Genomic DNA, 24518 nt, shown 5'->3' on the forward strand with positions numbered 1-24518 from the left:
AGTAGTTACTGAAACCCCAAAATTCAAGTAGGAACCCCTGTGGGACAAGCAAACAGCGATGTCCCATGGTGGCTGACAGTGACGGGCTTTGACATCTGTCAATCAAGGAGACATATCACTTCCCCTGAGGCCATGATGTCTCTTGATAGAGCAGCGTTTGCTACCAAGTCCTACAGTAAAGAAAGAGAGTCTAACTAAATATCAACATTGTATTCCTGGAGGGATGTTGGGACCTTTTGTTTATTTATTTTTGAAATGACATTATATATAAAAACCACAATTTAATTGTTGAATTTACATTTGCTCGTGGTAAGAGCCAAACTGCAATTAAGCTTTCAGCTGTGGTGCGTTGCTAATAGAGTGTAGTGTTTGTTGGGCGTGTGGGCCATGCTGCTGTTGGAGAATGGATTTTGATCCTCGGGGATCTGCTAAGTGGTGATATATGCTTACAGCATACAGCTATAAGCGCGTGTTGACATGCAAGTGTTTCTCTTCATCACTCTTATCATCTTATGAGGTTTTATTCTGAGTGGAAATGCATGCTGACAGACCATATTGCATTTCGGGATCCGCACGATATGAATTGCACAGGGAAAAAAAAAAAAAAGGCTGATGGCCGTGTGAGGCTCAATGTGATGTTAATGGGAGTGACGATCATCAACATTGTTCCAGGAAAACAAGCTCCATCGCCACAATACTGTATCTGTTACAAGCATTTCTAATTTGTTGGCACTGTGCTGAATCACAACACTGAGGTGTTTGTTTCAGTGGCACACGTCAGGGGGTGAGGTTAGGTTTTCTGTCTTGCAGCATCACAGGAAATGTTGGTTTCAGATCATCAAAGCGTCAAACTGCAAGTGCAAATTCAGGAAATGACCAATTATGTTTGCAGTCACTGCTGACACACAAAATGAAGAGCTGTGCATGTTACGCAGCGACAACATGTAACTGGACTGTTTATCTTAGCTCATTGAAAGAGATGATCTTAGCTGGTGCTCACACTAGTTCACCTGAATCCTCTCACTATGGACACACTTGATAGCAAGACGTCCTTGGAAAGCTCCACTAGGTAGGAAACAAGCTTTTCAATGAAATCATGGAGAGTATACAATAGTGAAAGTACCTTAAAGACAGATGGGGTTTTTTCGGCAACAAAATGTGAAAGAAATGGTGGCTTTATTTTTTAAGATTTTTTATTTTGAATGTAGTTTCTTATGCATAGTTATTATTTTCTGAACAGTTATGCTTCACAGTACATTTGCTTTGAAACTTTGAGCATAAAATGCTGCTTAGAGCTTCCAAAATATGCCTTGTTTTGTTCTAGTTTGTAAAGAAACATTTCAATCAGCATTTCCATGGTTTTAAGATTAAGATATAGTAAATTCACATTCACCAGGTGAGAGCAACCTCACTGCATCATTTACCCATAAAAATAAAGCTCTGTTAGAGAGAAAGCAGTTATCTATTATTATCTGTTATTTCAGAGGCTTCTTTCAACGTCAGTGATGTAACCTCAGGTTCACTCTTGATGTCCTTGCTCATTTTAAGGATTTTCTTACACAAGTGCTTCACATAAAGATAAAGCCCATGTCCTAAAACGCTCGAGGTTTCATTCAACACTAACATGTGCTCTGTCAGGTAATGACCTCTTTGGCTTTCTTAAATTTCTGTAGACTGTATCATTTCTTTTTTTACTCTGCTGAATGCCCCAATTCTCAGACAGAGTAACTTAATGTGCCATTTTCTGAGCTTCACACTATTTATAGTTTGATGCTGCAGTAGTGCTGATAGACTGATGCTAACTAAGCAAGTGGATCTTGTACATAAACCCCCTTTTGTGGCCTTAACTGTATTTACTTTTTGACAGCTTTGCACTTTTAGTGAGTCTCAACCCCGCGGGGGATGCGATGTGTAAAACAGCTCCTCATAGAAATTCAGATTTTAAGAACGCCATCCAACGCCATCCAAATATGTATATAATATATATATACAAGCGAGCAAAGACCTTCGCTGTTCACACATAACAGCAGCTTGTATGAGATTCCCTCAGAGGACCTGAAATGACCTACACCTGCTCCCTCATCATGATGTTGTCAGTCCACCAGTCACCCTCCCTAAAGTTCATTATCCCCCCTCCTCCCCCCTCGCTCCCATCTGATTATGAACACAACCTCTCACGGTTTTCCTCTTGAGGTTTCTGGCTTCAGTGTCCGTTCGACAAAGTACTTTAACAGCTGCCACGGCCCATGTCTGGCCTGAAGCCCGTTCAACTATTGTTGAACTGCGATGAGGCTACTGGACAAGAAGCGCCTTCGCCTCACCAGGGGAAGGTTTGGTTTTAGATGCAGCAAAAGCAGAGAATAACAAAGCGTTTGAATATTCATGTCCGAGTGCAATATTTTTAGATTCCCTGCAGCTTTTTATCAGGCTCACATCTGAAGGTGGTGCATGGGAAATTTTCTATTTTCATCTGTTTCCATCATCAGAGGGGGAGCAGAGCAAACCTGCAATCATAAAACAATAAGAATAAAGCATGTTTTATTTTCCAAATTTTAAGTTAATCAGATAAAACACACTATGCAGCCGGTGTGTGTGTGTGTCTGTGTGCAGATTCTCCATCTCAAAGACTAGATCGTATCATAGGAAATGAAACACGCTTCCCTCAGGCAACCTCATCGGTCACAGATGATCAGTTTGATAATTTCCACATTTGTTGCTATGCCAGCAGTTGTCGTGATCATTTCATTTTGGCCAGGCTACTTTATGTTGACTGTTGCACATTTTATATAAAGCCTTCTACAAGACGAAGGCACAGGAAGTGTTTTCAGTCTCTGTTCTGCAGGAGTGGAGCATCAGCGCACAGTTTCAGATCTGATCTGTGTTGTAACTTCCTCCCACACTTCATATGATCATTTTACCCCCAGGTGATGTTCCACCAGGTAAGCTGATAATATTGCTCACCTATCGGTTGCCCCTGCACCACTCATACACTACATATTCCATATGGTATAACATCTGGCAGCTGCTTTTTCTTTCTTTTTTTTTCTTTGTTTGTGTTTTTTCTTTCAGTGCTAGACTGAACCCAGGCGTTTGAACAGCTCTCCTCTGCCAGCGAGAATATCCCCAAGTCAACAAGCTGTTTGATGTTTATTTACAGAGTCTACAAAGCAGTTGTAGCCGCTCAGTGTCTCAGGCACGGGTGCATAAAATTGTAATCCAATCACTGGCAGGGGTCATGGTTTACCCTCGTGTGAATGTCTGTGCCGCATTAACGCTTCAGAACTTCAACACAGGTCCGACCCACAAGACCCAGTTACTTATCGTCATGGTCATGAAGTTATTGTGTACTCTGTCACATATTTAAATGGCTGCAATATAATGTAGACAAAAGGCTCTTCGTGTGGACCAGTTAGTTGAGGTCATGTGATGCATCTATTGTGTCTGTGCAAACACTCCTGGTTTATTCCTTTACTAACATCTTTTAGCGTAAATAAGTGTCTCTTTCTAAGCTTAAAGGGATAGTTCAACATTTTGGCAAATTGGCCCATTATGAGAGTTGTTTTCGAGGAAAATGCAGAGACTGCTTGCTGAAAAACTGCCCCTGACAGGAACGCGCATCAGCTGTTTTGCATTCATTTAACTCGAAAAACCTAATGTAGCCTTGAAATCTAGACGCACCCTAGCGGCAGCAAATATATTTGCTCCGTAGGTCGGTCTAGAAACGAGCCATAGGAACTTTTTGAGTCTCGAACACCGATTGTGTTCACCAATCACAGCGCTCTATCTGTTTAGAGAGTCGTTGGGCGGGCTGAACGTGATGAAGACATACATTTTAATTGGCTTGTCAGGCTAACGTCATCCTGCTCTTTGCTCCGATTAGTCGTAGCGCTACCCTATTGCGTGCAGAGGCAGTTTGAAAGACAGCCTTCATCCCGCCCCCTGGATTGAGCCGAGGTCTACCGGTCGTTGCCAGACTATACATTTTAATGATATAGTCTGGCTTGTCAGGCTAAATCCTATAGGGATTTCACCAAAATGTTGAACTATCCCTTTAATAAGTTGCAGTCAGGCATCTTGGACGTTCAGACTGCTTGTGTTTATAGTATTTGACAGTTTGGCTAATGTCCGTAGCTTGGCAGTGATGGGTTGCAGACTACAGAGATGCCAAACAGAAGAGTGTGAGTACTTAAAAGGTAGTGCTCATCATGTGTGGATGAACTACAGCTACAGTGTCTGGAGCCTTAGTTGGAGCTACTTAGGCCCTCGATGGAAGATGCAGTCTAAGTAGGCAGAGATCTTTATCATCATTTACATTCTAGTGCTTGTTAATTTTGCAGACATAAGTCACAGTAATGATGGTGCAGTAAGGGGCACAACTTTGCGATTGTGGTTAAAAGCAAACGCTAACACTGTGGTCTGTAAAAGTTTGACACATTTACTGCTTTTGGCACAGCACCCTGTGCTATTTTATTAACCACTGTGAATATACTGTATAGTGTAGACTTGGGGCTGTTAGGATATTTGAAAGTGTTCCCTATAGACCAATATACACACTTCATTTTAAGACATTTTTCTTACACAATCATCTTAAACAGATAGTAAAAGCAAAGCTGGCCAGTAAAACAGGGATTTTCTTTAGGGCCCAACAGATAACAAGAGTTTTCAAATAAAAATAATAATATAAGTTGACTTTTTCCCCCTGCTATTGTATTTATGTGAATAATTGATTGATTAATTACAGTTGAACTGGCTGGACTGATGAGGGTAACTTTCACATCAGCCCGTCTCGTCATGAGATTGTAGCGTTTTAGTGTCTGAGATAGGCTTATTGCAAAGTGTTCTCAGTGGATTTATTCTTGGAACTCGTCCTTATTATAGTTTAGTATAACAGGCTGGTGGAGGAGGGAATAGTTTAGCAGATTTAATGTTTCTCATGAGTGAAGAGTATTTCCTTTAATTTAAGTCAACAGAGACTGACCAGGGAGTCTGTGTTGTTTATTCAACTAAACATATTTGTCTCCTCAACTTCTATCGTTTCATAGAAATACAGTCTTGATGCTTTGAATTTGATGATATCGGATTATGTCTCGTAAACTTTGTGTGTATTTTTGGGGGATTTTTTCCTTAAATTCACAGGACAGTAGAGATAGAGAGGAAATGTGGAGGCAGAGAGAAAGGGAATGACATGTACGGCCTGCTCATCCCATCAGCTATATGACGACCCAACTACCGTATGTGTGTTTTGAGAGAATATTCTTAATATCTGAATAAATAATTGGCAACTAAAAAATAGTCATTTAAGTTTTATAAGTCACCGAAGCTGTGGAGAGAAAGTTGCTGCTCATGTCATTCAATATAGATGAAAACACTCTCACACTGCTGCACTGCAGGTATCTCATCATCCACCCAGGGAGGCAGGGAAAGCCTCACATTAAAATATTATTAAAAGAAGGGAGATGACACATCACATATTACAAGGTTATTATCACCCTCCACCCACCCACACCCACACACACACACACACACACACACACACACAGACTGAATCTCACTAAGTTGGCTCTGTCACTTTTTCACAGTGTTGTCGTCGGGGCCGGTGCCAATGCAATGAGTTCGTTTTGGCACCACATTTTAGTTTTTGCTGCGTCCACATCTTCTATATTTAAGTGTAATTGCAGGTACTTGTGATTACTGTTTGTTCTGATCTGCTCTCACGACTGTGTACGTACAGTATGTGGATCACAGATTTCCTGATTGCACCATTGGTCTTGATTTACAGTCTTTTACTGCAGTCGAGCTGTGTGTTTGAGTATTGGGTGGATTATCGTGAGCGTTTGGTTCCTATAGACAAGAAAATTCATTTTGTGTGTTGTTGTGTGTGTGTGTGTAGCTTCGCCTAATTCCGCATATTGGAAACACACAGTGCAGGGAACATTTCCTGCCTTGGAAGCTGTCTCCATGGCAATGAGGGGGAGAGGGGGACTAACTAAGAGGAGGACGGTGCATATTTCATCTTCTTTCTTCCACCTACACTCTTTATCTCCACGTATACATACATACATACATACATACGTCCCTCAGGAGTTGGCAGCTGTAATCACCCCCCGCTGCCCTGCTCTCTTTCCTCTCCTCCCCTGTATTCTTGCACCCTGTATTCATCTTGTCACATAAGGTAAGAAGGCTGTAAGGGCCGTTATTACTTAGCCTTCCACGTTCATTAACGACAACAAGCGCCCTACAGTACGGTTACTGTTAATAGACCTGTCCGACTACCTGCATTCATCTCAGCCGACCTTCGGAGGCTACATCATCATTTGTGCCTAAGTTGTCATCAGGTCAAGCCCCCTAAGCCTATTAAAGTCCATTACATCTGCTGGAAACTTTAATGGCTTTGGATTTGTCAAACTAACATGTCACTGGTGGAAAACACCGCTGTTAGATTTGAAGCACTGTAGATTTTAATCGACAGTTCTCAATTATTAATGGATAACTTTGTGTCAGTGCTCATTGTAGTGTGAACCACGTTCTCCTCATGTTCTCACATGGTCAAGACCTAAGCGTTTAGCTTGCCTTTGATGTGGTTGGTTAGTAAATGTTTATAATAAAGTACAGACTTACATTACTCAACTTCTCCACCCCCCCAGTGTCTGTTCCATGCACCAATTAATCAATTCTGATCAATGTCCCAGGAGAGCAATTAAAAACCTGTATTCATCCGTTGTAAACTCTGGTTGTCATTTCTTTCCAGTGTGCGTACACAAGGGCGCCATTTACAGAGCATCACTGTATGAAAAATTAGGCCTCGGTCTGTAATATTCTGTATTATTGAACAAGTACCACTGCTGCGCATAAGGATTCAAATTGATACTGTATGTGTTAGCGTCTGTGACTGTTGCATTGTGAAGGGGAACTTCGATTAACTTCACCATAAGTCCTTATGAGGAATAACAGTGGAATAACAGGATGCAAGGCTGGTTATACAAGTTGTTCTGCCCTTCCTCAGCATTAAGTATCAAACTGTGTTGTGGGATCAAAGTTGTATTTTTGGTATTCTTAAACAGTGAGACCATATGGAAGCCCATTTCTGCCAATGAAAGAAAATAAATATCCTAAAGGTACGTCAAAGTTAAAATCACGAGATAAAAAGTCAAAATAATGAAATACTGGAGCACAACAGGTCTAGCAGATCTCATCATTTTGACTTTGTATCTCATAATTTCGACTTTTCCTCTCATAATTAAGACTTACCTTGAGGATATTTATTTTCTTTCATGGCAGAAACAGGCTTTCGTAGAACATAGCAAAGGTTTAGTAGACAAACTCAGGTGTGGTTTCAGACTCACAATGATACACAGCCTGGCTGCAAACATGAATGACTGTATGGACCGCAACCATCGATACACATCTAACATGTGCTGTACTGTAAGTGATATTGAATTCAACTCGTGTATGCAAGTGCAAACACATTTCATGGTCCCATTCTTGGATATTATATGCTTGACTGGTTGTTCTGATGTAATCCCCTCCCTCTTTTTTCGATTATGTGTCATGAATTGTGCTGTGCATGTGTTGGCAGCGGCGCGGCGGCTCATTGGAGTGTTTCTGCAGAATCACCTGTAATATTCACGCTGACATTTTATCACCACCCCCCCCCCTCCCCCTCCCCACAGGGTGCAGGTGGAGTTCTACGTGAACGAGAACACCTTTAAGGAGAGGCTGAAGCTTTTCTTCATCAAAAACCAAAGGTCAAGTAAGTACAGCTGAGGGGGAGCGTTAGTAGATATGCTCAGAGCTAAACGAAGAAATGAAAAAGAATGATGTTGGAAATTGCAGCCAGTGATGATACATATCCAATTTCTGTCTCAGATGGGTTTTTTATATTATTACATTAACTGCCTCATTTTAAATGACTATTTTTTTGCGTGTGTGTGTGTACACACTGTGGCCCAGCATGGACAAAAGAGCACGGCTCATTGGTTGCGAGAGGAGACAGGGCTGCAGTGTTTTTCCTCATTAGGAGATAAGACTGGCAATGCCACAACATCTCAGAAAGAGACTTTGGTGCGGCTCAGCGGTTTTTGGTGCATTGTGTCTGGAAGCCGTTCATTTGCATCTAGTTTAAAAAAAATAAATAAATATTGGACGCTGTGGGAGCTCTGTGTCTCTGGTAAAAATGTGTCGTTAACACATCCCTCGACCCTGATGACAAGGCTCTGCTGTGTTGTTGTTGTCACTAATCCTCCAGCAGTGTTTGACATAAAACGGCAGAGCCTTAATGAAAATGCCACACCAGGCTGCAGGGGTCTGTTGTTTGTGTTTGTCCAGTTCTCAAATCATTTTAACATTGACGCTGGCTTCATGTGAAGAGGTCACGTCACAAGCGATTAGGTCGCTGCTGCCGAGGCTGATTGGGGAAATTGGTTAGAACGGCCAGCACCACCCTCTGGCCGGCAGGCATGTCTGCACTCACTGCACACCCAAGTTTCCATTCTGTATATTTCCAACTTTCCAAAGTCCTTATCAGAATATGTTTGCACTTACTTAAACAGGAGATTGTGATTCCATTAGCGTTATCCCTCAGAGCTGTATCTGTGTAATCCCAACACTTATTCATCTCGCTCTGTTGTCCTGCGTCATATTACAGGTCCATGAAGGTGTTTGTGTTATTTATATTCTTAGAGGATTTGCAAGTTGTGCATCGAGGGAAATCAGTTGTGACAAGGTGCCAGAGCAATACTGAGCTGCATTAGTCAGGCTTCGTGGGCTTCGACAGATATAGTCACTTCAAGTCTTTCGTGAAAGGCAGTTTATGTACCTAAACAACCGGTGTTCAGGCAGCATCAGCCTCCTAATGAGGAGAAATGTGGCAGCTTCTGTTGTCAGCAGCAGAACCTAAAATCCCAAAGGTGGTCATCATAACGCTGCAGGGATTGAGCATGAGGCAGCAGATGAGTGTGAGAAAAAAAAAATAGGTGTGAGAAAATGAACAGAGTAGGTGTAGAGTTTTAAAACAAACCTAAAAATGCAAGTCATTATTGGTGAAGTTAAGCCAGAGGCGGTTTTTTTTGATAATGTGTCCCACATTTCTGTATCTGTCGCTCCTCAGGCCTGAGAATCCGCCTGTTCAACTTCTCGCTGAAGATCCTCACCTGTGTCCTCTACATCGTGAGAGTCAGCCTGGAAGACCCAGAGGATCTCAGTGGCAGCACGTGGTGAGAGTCACGCTCAGCGAAGACATCCCATTCATCACTTGTTTCTGATGTCTAATGTGTCCATGTTTTCCAGAGAGTTACCTTTAAAGGGATAGTTCAACATTTTGGCAAATTGAGCCATTGCCATAATCCCTAGTTTTAGGAGTAGGTTCGTTACCTTTAATTGTCGGTGCAAGCAATTTGTAGAACAGTGGAGCAGAGCCGCGAGCTGCTCAGAGCTACGCTACGGAGGCTAATGGGATTTCTTGGTTTCCCTCATCAAACTCATCAAATACACAATCCAACAACTCCAAAACGCTCTCGTGGACAAGTTGTGACCTGCACATTCACCACGCTATGAGATAATAATGACACGTTACCAGACAGAGTTGTTTTAGAGGTAAATTCAGAGACTGCTTGCCGGAAAACTGCCCCCCACAGGAACGCGCATCAGCGGTTTTGCATGAATTTACCTCTAAAACAACTCTGTCTCGTAATGTTCTGTTATTATCTCATAGCGTGGTGAATGTGCAGGTCACAACGTGTCCATGAGAGCGTTTTGGAGTTGTTGGATTGTGTATTTGATGAGTTTAATGAGGGAAACCAATAAAATCCCATTAGCCTCCGTAGCGTAGCTCTGAGCAGCTCGTGGCTCTGCTCCGCTGTTATAAAGGTAATGAACCTACTCCTGTTGAACTATCCCTGTAAATTCTTTATTTGGAGTAAGATAGGATAGTAAGATTAGATAACCGTATTCATTTTGTGGGTCTAAAACATACAGTAAATGAAAATGGGTCAAGATGAGTTGATCCTCGTGCACAGTCATGTGGAAGTTGAAGACTGTATTGTGCCTAACTCTACTGTAGCAGCTTTTAGACACATGCTGGGTTTGTTCTTTATGGTAACATGTTAGCTGATGGAAATGTTTCCCAGTGGGGATATTTCCACTCAGTGCACACATTTTCATGCCCTTCCTATTTTTCCCCACCAGTGCCACGTGCCGGAACAACAGTGTGACAAACACATCCGACTCATCAGAAATCAAGTGGTACGTTTTATTTCATTGTAACAAGAGGTGAAATTCTAATGTAATATGTTGTGAGGAAAACCTTCTTACGCTTTTTGACAGGGGGCTGATTTTCTGGGTGAACAGAAAGGAGTCGGTATGGGCGATACAGGTGAGACTAATAAATAATACCGCCAGTGAAAGTGCACATAAATCAAATTCCCAGTGCATGAACTGAATGCCGAATTCAATCACAAACACCGGCGCCCATTTGGTTGATAAAAGAATTGCAGAGCGCAGTAGTTCCTCGGTGAAGGTTGGTGAACAGTCAGAAGTGATGAGTTTGCAGTTGCTCGGCTCATTTAACTCCCTCTCCCCCTCTGCTCCAGGTGACAGTGGCCTTAATCAGCTTCTTGGAGACCATGCTTATCACATATCTCAGCTACAAGGTAAGGAACCGAGTCCACAGTGCACAGTTTCTCTCTTTCATCCATGCTGATGTCTTGCAGCTGCCTGATCATGGTCCAGCACTGCCTGTTTGTTTCCTTTTTTGTGGGCTGACAGCTTTCAGTGTCCAGTCCAAGTCCCCAGTGCCAAAGAGCCTTTATAGACACGGGAGCTGGGAGTCTCTTGGCCTAAATTTAGCCTCAGACATCACACAGTCTGTTCCAGAAACAGGTTATGTAAAAAAAAAAATAGAGCTGGAAGTGCATGTTGTGGCTTTCATTTTCAAGGTGCACTTATGTCCTTGGTTCACACATCCACATTGTGTATGTATGTGGAAAAACCTCACAAATAGCCAGGGTCAGTTAAAGTGTGAGATTCCTCTGCTGATAATGAGGCTGCACATGAAGCTGATTTTTGACCTTTAATGTTCGGTAACACGCGGTATGTAAATGATGTGGACAACGTCTTACAATCTAATGTGCTACATCCAGACATTGCTGTTCTGTGGTTACCTTAGTTCAACATTAAAGAAAAGCTCTGTGTCTAAATGCAGCAGGGCTGTTTACCTTGGTGTTTAAGGATATGGGGATCAAACGTTCAGCACAGCACACACCTGTCCTCTTAATGCTGCCCACAGCTTTTGAAGATCGCGTCTGAATCCTGCCGGGGCCGAGGTCCTCAAAAGTATTGCTGGTTTCAAAAGAAGTTTCGCTTTGCTTTGAGATCTTAGCTTTTATGTTTGCTGCTGTGGGACCAGTAGTGTGTCTTGAACATGTCGCTCTATAGCTTTCAGCTCCTTCCCCAGTGGTGGCCTCTAAAGTTTGGTTGTGGGTTTTATTAAATGCAATCTTTTCTTCATCTTTTTGTGTCTCACCATGTCTCCTTGCCTTCCCTCAGAGGGTCATGTAGGGACTCCTACTGTGTTTACTTCACAGGGGCCAGATGCGTGAATTTCTTTTATTTTTATTTTTTTTCTGATGGCGCTGACTTGGAACCTTGTAAAAAGCTTCGGTGTCACAAACTTTTATTTTCTTTGTTGAGCTTTTTGATAGCTCCATCATAGACAGAGCCCACATCAGAGCTGCTCCTTCGTGTCTCAGCTGCTCTCTCAATATGCAGTGAGTTGGCTGCAACCAACCACACTCTTATTTATGTATGTGCTGTGTCGCCTGGCCTCTTGAAGATAAAGTCTGCATTTTGCCACTGGCCACAGAGTCTTATCCGTCTTAAAATAAACTAGTACTGGTCCTCTTTGGTAATAGCTTATTATGATGCACATAATAAGAAACTTAAATAACACATGTCTAAAAGTAGGAGCAGAGAATGCAGCTTGCAGTAGATTCAAAGGTAATCTCCTCAAACGATGATAAATTGTGTTGATGACGGATTTAATTGGAAACATTATTAGAAGATCTTTCTTTATATGAACTCTTACACATTTGCTGGGCATCAGTAGCATGCTGCATTAACATAGAGTACATGCTTTGAATATCTTAAGAACAAAAACAGGTCAGAGAGGAGTGTTGTTTCCTGACCCTGCATTAATTACAGCTCCATTCCTGTTGTTTACGCCAAAGAAAGAAGCTTGTTTTTTGGTTGTTTTTTTTACTCACCCATGAGAGTGCTGCATGGACATACTGACGAAACCATTTTCTTGCCTTTTATACTCTTTTCTTTGTTGTTGCTGTCGACTTAATTACACTTCCCTGGCAAACAATCTCACCTGTCACTGGTTCATTGTCATATTTCTCTTCAATTTCCTTTTCCAGGGGAACATTTGGGAGCAGATCTTCCAGATATCCTTCATATTGGAGATGATCAATACAGTGCCATTTATAATCACGGTGAGTCATTAACTTAATCAATTGATCAGTCGGTCACTGTTCCCCACAAAATTGTATTTGCGCAGGTATCTCGATTTAGGCCCGAGGTCATTTTGTTATTGGATTGTGCAGAACAATCCAATCAGCTTTAATGACTCCATACAATTTGTACCTGATGCCGGCCTTAACATTTACCATCTAAATACCCTTTATGACAAATTGCCAATTTTTTTCTTTATCTGTGTTGGGGATAAAGATTTCCTTTTGTGTCTTCTGGTATGTTAACTGATCAATATTTCACCCATGCTTCTCTAATTTTCTACAGATCTTCTGGAGTCCATTGAGAAACATATTCGTCCCTGTATTTCTTAACTGCTGGCTTGCCAAAGGTGCCCTGGAGAACATGATTGTAAGTCATTTTCATATTTTTTATTTTCTATTTTCTCTATTGCACCCATTGTAGATGTATTACAGAGACAGAAAGCTGCCTGGGTTTGGCTCACAGAGGGAGGGAGCATTATTCATCCTGTGGCAGCCATGTTGGAGGTCTCCTCAGCTCAGGAGTTAAGACCGACTGAAAGAGCTGAGTGGGTTTATACAATTTAGCCGTCTGAGCTGAATTCAATTGACCAAGGGAAATTCCTCCGTTCTTGTTAGCTGACACTGTCTTTTTGTGAACACATCTAATTTGTGCTTTAGCCAACATCATTCGTTTCGAAGCTAGCGTGCGACACGTTTAGAATTAACACTGGTTACTCTGATAAATTCGCTTGGCGGCTAATTAGTTGGCTAGCAAAGCAAACGGCAACCATTTATTTGGATTAACTGAGCTGACTGCTGTTTGGAGAAAAGATAAGAGTGGTGAGGGATGGAGGCATTTTCACAATTACTTTAAAATGAAATGAGTCCAACTCAGGCCAATTACTAAATAGATGTACGTTTATAGCACAGCAAGTTCTGTCAGCTCTTTACATAGAGAATTAGATTGATTTGTAGCTGTTGCTTTAGTTGCAGAGGGTTTAGCAATGCATCAGCAAAGCGTGCAAATACTTTATACACTGGAGACCTTTGCTGAGGTGATGATGAATTATATTTATCGGGAGACTGCAGCATATTTTGGACGAAAGTAAACCCAAGATCAAGGTAAGCCAAACAGAAGGAGGCGAGTGCAAGCAAAACAAAATAGGACCAAACACTGCAATACAACACGGAGAAAAAAAGAAATTCAGTTTGCACCCATGGTAAATCCCACAAAGTCACAGAGTACATGGGATTCAAAGCAAATTAGGTGAAAAGCGAACTGCTGTAGTGTATGCTGCTCTCGCTGCGATGCAGATGAGACCACGACAGAGTTAAAGCCTCATGCCAAGGCGCTAGTTTGGGCAGATGGTTGAATCTGGGGCCAAGTAGACCAGAACATGGAGAGGCGGCGGTGGCAGGCGGAACATGCTAACAAGGTGTGAATGGAAATGAGTCGTGAGCTGCTTATATTTCAAGATGGACAGTATGCTAATGTGGGAGGAAGCACAATATGGATTAAGTACAAACATGCGGTAATAAAAATGGACGGAGCGGTGTAATTTTATTCAGTCCATCCTTGTTATATCCTAACACAGAATCAATGCAAGTGAAGGCGGAGTTAATAAATATGAGGACTGGATATTTCAGCATCGTTTTACAAATGCAGTTTTTTATTGAGAACATAAAGATGTTGTAACTGCAAATCCTGAATGGTAAATGAATGCATATGTTGGTGAAAGCTGCCTGTACGTGTCGTCTCCTCCTCCTCTGTCCAGAATGATTTCCACCGTGCCATCCAGAGGACCCACTCTGCCATGTTCAACCAGGTGTTCATCCTCATCTGCACCTTACTCTGTCTGGTTTTCACCGGGTGAGTGAACGTCTCTCGTGGCATTAGCCACAGAAAAATTTATCTCCAGCCACAGAGGCTTATTATTCTGGAATCATCTGGCCCCTCGCTGCAAAATTTAGTCCCTGAAAAATTCATGAAAACTATCTGTGATGTGACAGAAGAAGGGAGATTGAGATTTGACATTTGGAAGCAGGTTTGGCATCCTCTTGGCTCAGTGAAGGAGTCGGATGAGCACAACTTGTATGACAGAGTAAAATTAAACTGAAAGACAAGAAAATGTTAAAGGTTGGAGCTTTTTAATATTACATGAAAAATCTCCCACACACTATCTCCACTTGCATCAGTTTTATTTCACAAGGCCTTATGAAGGTCTTCTAGACCGAAATGTTAATAAACCTGATACAGTGTGCGAGAGTTTTCTCTTTTGAACTTAGCTGGCCTTTCGGTCCGCTCTGATGCACCTGTCTATCTTTTGAGGTGTGCATAAGTTTTTCTTGTTTGATATTATATGAAGAACAAAGAACTTCAAGAGCTTCAAGAACAAATGGCAAATCTAAAACACAGTGAACAAGAAAATAAAAACAATCCCTTGGACTTAATCATCCTGACGTTGGAACCTTTTGTAGTGATAAGAGCGAGGAAATGTGAAACACTAGATGGGTATCAGGTCACATGAGAAACCATCAATAAGAAAATATGACAGGAACAAGGGAAATTAAAGGAAAAAGGTTTCTGACATAAACGGCCAGTGCTTATTCACCCATTCTTCATTTTTATATGCGTCATAACTTTCTACTCTCATAATTCCAATTCATTTTAATCAGAGCTTCCTCTTCTCAGACCACGGCTCCTTGGCAGCCTTCACGAGCCTTGGCCAACACCCAGCACCTCCCTCATCCGCTAAACTCCAGTCCAGTGAGACATTCTCATCCCCCACTCGGCCTCAGGGTTTCAATACATCTTCAACTTATCAATGAAAAAAAACACACACACAAATGAATAGGCTTGGGCAGCAAGGTGGAACTGACAGAGCAATCAGCGGCGTCACCTCACATGACATACTGAGGAGCCTTAGCGATATTGACTCTGGTGCCCTTTGATCCCGGGCAAATTGAATTTTGATATGCACTCCACCGGTCTAAATCATAACACTGCACCGGATTCCCAAATTAAAATATCTCCTCCGGTGTTTTATTTGGATTATCTTTATCCGTGTCTGGTGTCGGTGTATAATCCCCTCACTGTTCTCCAGGGCCTGTGGGATCCAGCACCTAGAGCGAGCGGGGAAGCACCTGACCTTGTTTGATTCGTTCTATTTCTGCATCGTCACCTTCTCCACCGTGGGCTACGGGGACGTGACGCCACAGATCTGGCCGTCCCAGCTGCTGGTGGTCATTCTCATCTGTGTTGCCCTGGTGGTCCTCCCACTGCAGGTACTGACGGACGCCTTAATGAACTAATTACACAGCCAGAGGAGTATTGTTTTCTCATTGCCCTTCTCTACGTCTGTCCTTTGCTTGACAAACAAATTTGGCACAAACATTAATTCAGACTTAAGGATGGATTAATCCGATTTTGGTGGTGAAGGTCAGTGTGACCTCACACAACACTTTTTAGCTGTAACCCAAGACTTCTCACAGCAATTATGACAAAATTTAAAGGGATACTTCACCCAAAATCAATAATTCACCAGTTTTATACTCACCGTCATGCCAAGGAAGGGGTTGGAGAACTTTCAGAGTTATCAAAACGCTTTAGGAGTTCCAGGGGGGGCCCGGCTGGCAACGGATTTTCATATAATGGCGGCGGATTGAGTTCACTTTTGAATCGTCTGTACTGACCCAAGTGTCCTGAAGCCGCCACATGAAAAAGTTGTTTGGAAAAAAATGAATTTGATCTCTGTTTTTAGCCTTGTTGTAGCAGTAGCTCCTAGTGGCTGTGCGAAATGCGTGAGATGTTCTTCCGTGTTTACATGATACATCCAATGGTTTACAACGACGAACAAACATCTCACAGCAAATCTCGCGCATGCGTACAAACATCAACAGAGCCACTGGGAGCTACTGCTACAACAAGGATAAAAACAACTTTTCCATGTGGCGGCTTCAAGACACTTGGGGCAGTAGAGACGAGCAGTATGGAGGTATTTGGATGTTTCATAGTGTGTGTTTTGGACGATTCAAAAGTGAACTCTATCCACCGCCATTATATGAAAAATCGTTGCAAGCCGGACCCCCCCTGGAACTCCAAAAGCGTTTTGTTTGAAAGTTCTCCAAACCCTTCCTTGGCATGACGGTGAGTAGAAAATTGGTGAATTATTGATTTTGGGTGAAGTATCCCTTTAATGTAGATGTTTTGTTAACAATATTTTTATTGAAAATTCAAGCATATATCAAAAATATACATCAGTGTGTACTCATATATATAATGCAGTCACACATTTGCACAGAGAAATAAAACATTCCCATATAAAAACAAACATTTAACAATATGTCAACCTCTCCAGCGAGGACGTGTCACCAGCTTGCTTTTTTTTCATGTCATGTGATGGTGGTTCTACATTTTTCCAACAAAAGACAATTGTTCTTGTATGGCGAAATCCAAAATGAATCATTTTCGTTTGCATGGTTGCATCGATAAAGTCTTCTTACAGACATGTAACCTGAGACCAGTCTGAGTGCCAGAGGCAGATAACATCGAGGCCATCCATCCTTGAGTAAATCTTGTGTCTGTCTTATCATCTGTAGCTCTCTGATCCTCACAGGACTATCAGCAAACATTCAGTGACATTTGATTGTAGCTTTCACAGACTGGCAGCAAATAAAAACCTACTTAAGTGCTTCAATCTCTGACGTCCTTTCCTGCACAGGAAGGCTGCAAATCTCATTCATAATTCAGGCCGTGTCCTGTCGTTCCCTCCCTGCTAAATCCACCTGTTGTCCATGTTTATTTTTTTAGACCCCAAACACGTTTATCACCTCAAGTGTTTGTACAGTAGATCTTTTACTGTCCCTGCTGAGCCAATTCGGTGAGAAATAGAAATAGAAACTCCTGCTGCTTACAAACTACTGCATCAGCAGCTTTCACTCCAGCGCTCAAATTCCCCATCTGTGTCCAGACAGCAAATCCATCCCTGTCTCATTATTTATTCGATTCCTGTTGCTTGTGACATCACGCTGATGTCGTTGTCGTTGTTGTCAGTTTGAAGAGTTGGCGTATTTGTGGATGGAGAGCCAGAAGTTGGGGGGGAACTACAGCCGCCACCGCGCACAGACGGAGAAACACGTGGTGTTGTGTGTCAGCTCACTGAAGATCGACCTGCTGATGGACTTCCTCAACGAGTTCTACGCTCATCCCAGACTACAGGTACTGTGGAGACACCAAATAGCCATAGACAATAGATTTGTGTTTAGATGTACTAATTTGCCATTTTCCCTGTTGGATAAATACAGGATAAATTTAGATTTTTCAGCCATTACTGTGTCATTTCAAATTGCCAAAGTGTTGTGTTAGACCATTATAAACACAACAAAAACATCACAGGCATCATCAGACTTGTTGAAGATTCTCAGTCATTCAGGTCATGGTTATCCCAGAGAGGTGGAAACCCTCAATCCTTTTTGGAAAGACTTAAATCAGCACACATAAGCTAAATATATTTAAAAAATAAATAAATAAGTAATCATATTTATAATAATAAATAAATATGCAGCTAAACCTCTCAATCTGCTCACTGTGTTGAGGGTTTGGTTGTCCATTTCTGCCAGTTTTTCCTATCTGAGCCGCTCCATAGTCAATTACTGTAGCAGTGCATGGGTTTAAGCCAAATGTTGCTTATTCAGTCAGGAATAATTATATCTGTAAAAAGGTGGATTTAAATGCAGGTCCTTATGTCTCTTTGTCACGCAGGACTACTACGTGGTGATCCTGTGCCCGACAGAGATAGACATTCAGGTTCGCCGTATCCTCCAGATCCCTCTGTGGTCTCAGCGGGTCATCTACCTGCAAGGATCCGCCCTCAAAGACCAGGACCTGATGAGGGCCAAGTGAGTGAAGAAGGCGCAGCACGGCTTATCAATAGGCAAACACATAAAAGCAGACTAGAAAACATGCACATAGTTATGTTTCAGTTGTGTTTTTTGGCAGATGTGAGAGCTTGACGGTGCATACTGATGCTGCATACTTCAGACTTTTTTGTTTATTGCTGACATGCCTGATGAATTCGGTATGAACATCTGCCCGGTTTTTATTTCCTTTTTTTATACCAATCCTTTGAAGCTTCTTGAAAGTTTGGAGTTTCAGTTCAGAGCTTTTTACTTTGTATTTTAGATGTAAATATAAAATAAAAGCAAAGCCACTGAAGTGCAGCAAGTGTGAAATACTTTCAAGTCCATTTGGCTGCCCTCTGCTTGCACATCAGTGTAATGGGATTCACTCTGTATTTTATCATCTGCTCGCATCAAAGGCCACATACATAGACAACAATAAAAAAAACAAAAAACTGAAAGATCCTGTTGGAGTATGTTCAACCTGCCAGTCTTGGCTCAGTTGATGCAAAATGCTGCAGCAGCAGCATTCGACAGTGTGCCTCTCGTGGCTTGATGCTTGCTTCAGGGGAGCTTAACACTGGCAATAGTTTTTTTTTCCTGCAGCTTTTTCACTGCCTGTTGTGCTGTGCTTTGCTGTGATAGCAGTAAAATAGTCTAACTTCTCACCAGAACATGACGGTGGAGAATCAGACTCCAGCCGCCCGCCCCCGCACCCCCCACAACGTCTCCATAAGTCCCTTCTTCAGTGTGCAAAGTGATATGCAGGGGATTAGATGCTATGGCAATTTCACGCACTGATATGTATCAGATAAAATCATCCAGCCAAGTAAACCTCGCAGACACTTTGGCACTGCTCCGCTGTAAGATCACTTTGTAATCATTTCCTGTGGTACTGTAGTTTTAGTTTTATTTAATTTCACGTAATATGTGAGTTTTCAGTCACAAAAGAACAATCTCTACTCTCCGTGATGGCAAACACTGCCAGTATGTGGTTGTTAACCTTTTCAGCCGTCGTCACAGGGCATTAGTGCTGCTCGTCCATGTCTGGTTTTTCTTACACACACACTGATCTGTCTAAATGATAAACTTCTGTTTGGTTGAATGAGCTCTCTGCAGTCACCAGTCCGTGACCCTGCCTGTCTGTGCGTCTTTGTTTTTCTGTTTGGGCTCTCTCCACAGGATGGACGACGCCGAGGCCTGTTTCATCCTGAGCAGCAGGAACGAAGTGGACCGAACTGCCGCTGTGAGTCACGTCAACAGGGATTTGTCAAATAAGTTGTAAATCCTGTTTCATTTTCAGTATAAACCTGTAAACATGGGAGCACAATTTCTCTTCAGTCTTTTCTTCCTCTTCAAAATCAACTAAGAGGTTTGAGATATTCAGATAATTTGGCACATACGCAAACTTCTTCTGACACAAACTTCAAGGTTTCTAAAATTCAAAATGAATTTTCAAAGGAGTCACTGGATAATAGAATATTGTTCTTGTCCCACAGGATCACCAGACAATTTTAAGGGCCTGGGCTGCGAAGGACTTTGCTCCAAACTGTCCCCTCTACGTCCAGATCCTCAAACCAGAAAATAAATTTCACGTCAAGTTTGCCGGTAAGTGCGTGAAGGCCACACACCCCATTTTTTTAAGGGATAGTTCAACATTTTGCTATAATCTCTATAGTCATAGCAGTAGGTTTGTTACCTTTAATTGTCGGTGCAAGCTATTTTTAGAACGGCGGAGCAGAGCTGTGAGCTGCTCAGAGCTACACTACGGAGGCTAATGGGATTTCTTGGTTTCCCTCATTAAACTCATCAAATACACAATCCAACAACTCCAAAACACTCTGGTGGACAAGTTGTGGCCTGCTCATTCACCACGCTATGAGATAATAACAGAACGTTACGAGACTGAGTTGTTTTAGAGGTAAATTCATGCAAAACAGCTGATGCGCGTTCCTGTCGGTGGCAGTTTTTCGGCAAGCAGCCTCTGCATTTACCTTTAAAACAACTCTGTCTGGTAACGTTCTGTTATTATCTCATAGCGTGGTGAATGTGCAGGTCACAACTTGTCCACCAGAGCGTTTTGGAGTTGTTGGATTGTGTATTTGATGAGTTTGATGAGGGAAACTAAGAAATCCCATTAGCCTCCGTAGCGTAGCTCTGAGCAGCTCGCGGCTCTGCTCCGCCGTTCTAAAAATAGCTTGCACTGACAATTAAAGGTAACAAACATACTGCTATGACGATAGGGATTATGGCAATGGGCCAATTTGCCAAAATGTTGAACTATCCCTTTAACTACAGTATATGTTAGATTTTAGACATTTCTAAATCTAACCTGTGATATGTAATTTATCCATTTCAATCAGATCATGTTGTGTGTGAAGAGGAGTTCAAGTACGCCATGTTGGCACTCAACTGTGTGTGTCCAGCCACGTCCACCTTAGTCACGCTCTTGGTTCACACCTCCAGAGGACAGTGAGTACACACCGCTGTTTTACATTGATTTTATAATACTATTTATGTTTTAGCATTTTTTTGCAGTCACGTCTTCTTTTATTACTTTTGGAATATATTTATATTCACCTCACATCTCACTAAAACAAAACAGTGCTCCATTCCTGAGGAAAAGTGTTGAAATGAAAAGCCATAGAATAAAACAAAGACGCTGTGAGCACCAAATAGTGAATGGGTGGTAATAATTAGGGGGGTGGTACTGATATTTCAAGCAGACTGTTGTTCTTAATTAGTATCACAGGTGTCTTCAATCTCACAATCAGTCATTAGGCCTGTTTAATGAAATGGCAGCTTGGCATCATTGTGTGCACGGCACGGACAAGATGAATAATGATGAAGAGGAGCTGTCCGAGGAGATAAAGAAGGTAAAATATTTAGCTGTGAATGGCCGAGGTGGAGGCCGGATGTTCCTGCGACCACAGCGGCTAATATTATTAACAAGCTAATCTCCCTGGACGTGGCCATTAGAGGGAAATTAACCTCAGATTGCACAGACGAAGAGTTCAAATAGTGGAACCAGAGCCAAGGAAAACTATGAAACCAATGCAAATTGACCTCCAAGATAAAGATACAGCAGCGACTCGTCCCCCCTGTTTGAAAGTGAAACATAATGAGACTGATTGTTTGTTTGCTTGAATTTCGGCAAATCCCAGAGCGTCAGATCAAAACAAAGCTGGCGCTTTTGGCTAAGTCACACCAAGTTCTATGTTCACAGAAGAAAAGAACACAATCCCCACTGTGGATTGACATGGTGTGTGTGTCTTAGTGTGTGTGTGGACTTACATTGCACAGGCCGCTTTTAATCTGCACAATGAAAGCAGCAGATGAGGGAACACGCTGCCCAGTATCAGAGAGCTCTGTCTCAGAGGCAGGTCAAGGCTCCTCCTCCATCAGGTTAATGATCTAAAACATACATTCAATAGCAGCCAGGAAAGACCGGACCGCTCTGAAGAGATGTTTTATGAGTCTGAGTCTTAATCCCCCTTGAACATTTAGAGCTAAGGGCGCCCATCAAACCTGAGAGAGAAACCGGAGCAGTTTGATCAAGAAGAGTGGGCTGAGCAGCAGAGGAGTGTCACTATGAGCTGCTGAGAATGAGACAGGGGAAGCCTCACTCTGTCTAAATTTTACCTACTAAGCAAGTTTTTGAGCAGATAACAAGACATAGCCATTTAATGAGTTTATTGATGCTTGTAGGTGGATTTTTATTACATTTTAAAGACACCAGGTAGTGAATCTCATTAGAAGAAAAACGCTTATAAAAGATATCAACCTTGTTATGAATAACAATGACTTGGTTAATGTATTCGTGATAGTGTCATACTTAAGCAGAGAATTGCAGTGTAAAGAAACTCTTGTTGAAATGTCAGCTAAGCTACGTAGTCTATTGACCCTGGATTCAGTTTGCCCTGACCCGATTTGAGAGTTACTGAACTTATTTTCAGTGGATCTCACCTTTAACTTTACTGATCAACAACTGAACTTGAGATTTAACTCAACCAGCGACATTATTTCTTCCTCCAGAGGAGCTCACCCCCCCATGAAATGCTTTTATTCAATAAACTTTCAATCTTCCTGCTAGCTGTCGAGCGCTCTTTTGATGTTTTTTAATCCTGCATTATTATTAATATAAGAGGAAAGTGACTGATATCCCTGCAGCAGAGTCTCCACAGTTATAAAGACTGGTCCTGGCTTTTTTTTTTCTCCTCCTTCTCCGCAGAGCTGACTGCACTGTCACCACTGCAGAAACTTGTCACTGTCAAGTCAGTAAACATTACACTCGTTCTGTCTTAGGCTGGAAAGCCTGGCTGTGTTTTTCACGTTCTCTGCCAGGTGACTACTGTAGCCTCTTCGCTGTCCAATATAACTTCCATTATTTGGATTTACACTGGCTTGGGGCTGTGAAGGTGACAGGAATGCAAATAGACTTCTCTGTGGCAAGCGTTAAATTAAGTGTTAATTGCATAATTGATTAGGTTTTGAAGTACATGAACTGCCTAAATAAAAGGATGTCGTAGCAATTTCTCTTTAGTTCATTATGGAGACTCGGATGTAACAGCACAGGGTCTGAAGGTCATGAAAGGTCACGTGGATTTATAACTCTATGGGGAAATAAGAGCTATTGACTTTGAATTTGATTTAAAGGTGCTTTCTTTTGACTTGAAATGCCTCTTGAGTCATACTTGAAGTAAAAATTGAGAAATTGATGGCAGCCCAGGTATATTCTGAGGTCCAATTCAGGGCTGCTTTTTGCCAGCAGTCCACGGTAGAAGTGTAATTCCTCATGCTACTATAATTCCAGGTAGTAAATATCCCGATAATGCTTTTTCCAGGGAGGGGCAGCTGTCTCCAGAACAGTGGCAGAGGATGTACGGACGCTGCTCAGGAAACGAGGTCTACCATATCCGCTTGTGTGACAGCAAGTTTTTTGGGGAGTACGATGGAAAAAGCTTCACCTACGCTTCCTTCCATGCCCATAAGAAGTTAGTAGTTAAAGTTTCAACACTACAATGATTATATGTTATCTTATTACAGAAGTATTGGCGTTTTGGGATTTAATGTTTTCCTCCCACCGTGCAGGTACGGCGTGTGTTTGATCGGGGTGAAGAGGGAGGACAACAAGAGCATCATGCTGAACCCCGGTCCCCGCCACATCATGGCCGCCGCCGACACCTGCTACTACATCAACATCACCAAGGAGGAGAACTCGGCCTTTATCTTCAAACAGGAGGAGAAGGACAGCAAAGGTCTGCCCGGCACCGGCCTCTACGACGCCCCCTCCAGGCTGCCGGTGCACAGCATCATCGCCAGCATGGGTGAGAGAAGTGCTAGAGAAGTAAAGAGAGGAAGGTAGAAGAGACTGTCTGTAGTTTTAAGGTTTGCAGACATTTGATTGGTTGAAAGGTTTTCCTTGTAGGCAGAGAAAATGCTTTGCTCTTGATGTTTTATTCTAAATTGCACTCGCACTGATGCATTTCTGAAGAGCGGCTGCTTTGGTGTTTGCTGACTGTTACAGTATGCATGTGTTTGTTTGTTTTTTTCTTACATGCTTTTTTACTTTAACAGCTCACATTATTGTGTTGTGCTTTTTCTTTGACCTATGAAAGTTGATCAGGCCACTTCATATGGTAAGTTTGTGCATGGCGCATCACATTTTCACACTAATTTGCTGCTTCTAAAAAATGTTTAACAATTTATAAGCTGCACCAAGAGTCCCAACTCAAGGGCTTCATCCATCAGAGGCTGCATTTGAAAACTGACTGGTTTCCAGCAGTGTGACTAGACTTTTATTCTGTATTTCTTTATTTATTGGAATATTTCTCTAGTTACAGAAATTGAGTGCAAGTCATAACCATAACTAGCCTGACAAGCCAGACTATATCATTAAAATGTATAGTCTGGAAACGACCGGTAGACCTCGGCTCAACCCAGGGGGCGGGATGAAGGCTGTCTTTCAAACTGCCTCTGCACGCAATAGGGTAGCGCTACGACCAATCAGAGCAAAGAGCAGGATGTCGTTAGCCTGACAAGCCAATTAAAATGTACGTCGTTGTCGCGTTAAGCCCGCCCAACGACTCTCTAAACAGATAGAGCGCTGTGATTGGTGAACACAATCGGTGT

At 42.2% G+C, this 24518-nt stretch overlaps 1 protein-coding gene across 3 annotated transcripts in view; it reads left to right on the top strand.

The window, feature by feature from the left end:
* kcnt1b (potassium sodium-activated channel subfamily T member 1b) overlaps positions 1 to 24518 on the top strand; it is an 80784-nt gene that overhangs the window by 32884 nt on the left and 23382 nt on the right. For 2 of the 3 annotated variants that reach the window (XM_085786294.1, XM_085786295.1), the window contains exons 4-19: positions 7671 to 7750; positions 9107 to 9212; positions 10183 to 10239; positions 10321 to 10369; positions 10587 to 10646; positions 12414 to 12488; positions 12793 to 12876; positions 14264 to 14358; positions 15593 to 15773; positions 17542 to 17706; positions 18250 to 18386; positions 19569 to 19632; positions 19886 to 19994; positions 20750 to 20858; positions 23231 to 23380; positions 23478 to 23713. In XM_085786294.1, the coding sequence (XP_085642420.1) occupies positions 7671 to 7750; positions 9107 to 9212; positions 10183 to 10239; positions 10321 to 10369; positions 10587 to 10646; positions 12414 to 12488; positions 12793 to 12876; positions 14264 to 14358; positions 15593 to 15773; positions 17542 to 17706; positions 18250 to 18386; positions 19569 to 19632; positions 19886 to 19994; positions 20750 to 20858; positions 23231 to 23380; positions 23478 to 23713 (1757 nt within the window). Of the gene's footprint in view, positions 1 to 7670; positions 7751 to 9106; positions 9213 to 10182; positions 10240 to 10320; positions 10370 to 10586; positions 10647 to 12413; positions 12489 to 12792; positions 12877 to 14263; positions 14359 to 15592; positions 15774 to 17541; positions 17707 to 18249; positions 18387 to 19568; positions 19633 to 19885; positions 19995 to 20749; positions 20859 to 23230; positions 23381 to 23477; positions 23714 to 24004; positions 24026 to 24518 lie in introns of all 3 variants that reach the window. The other variant, XM_085786293.1, reaches the window with a different exon arrangement.

This window comes from Trachurus japonicus, chromosome 9 (assembly GCF_045865225.1).
Source record: "Trachurus japonicus isolate A0001 chromosome 9, Traja_1.0".
Taxonomy (NCBI): Eukaryota; Metazoa; Chordata; class Actinopteri; order Carangiformes; family Carangidae; genus Trachurus; species Trachurus japonicus.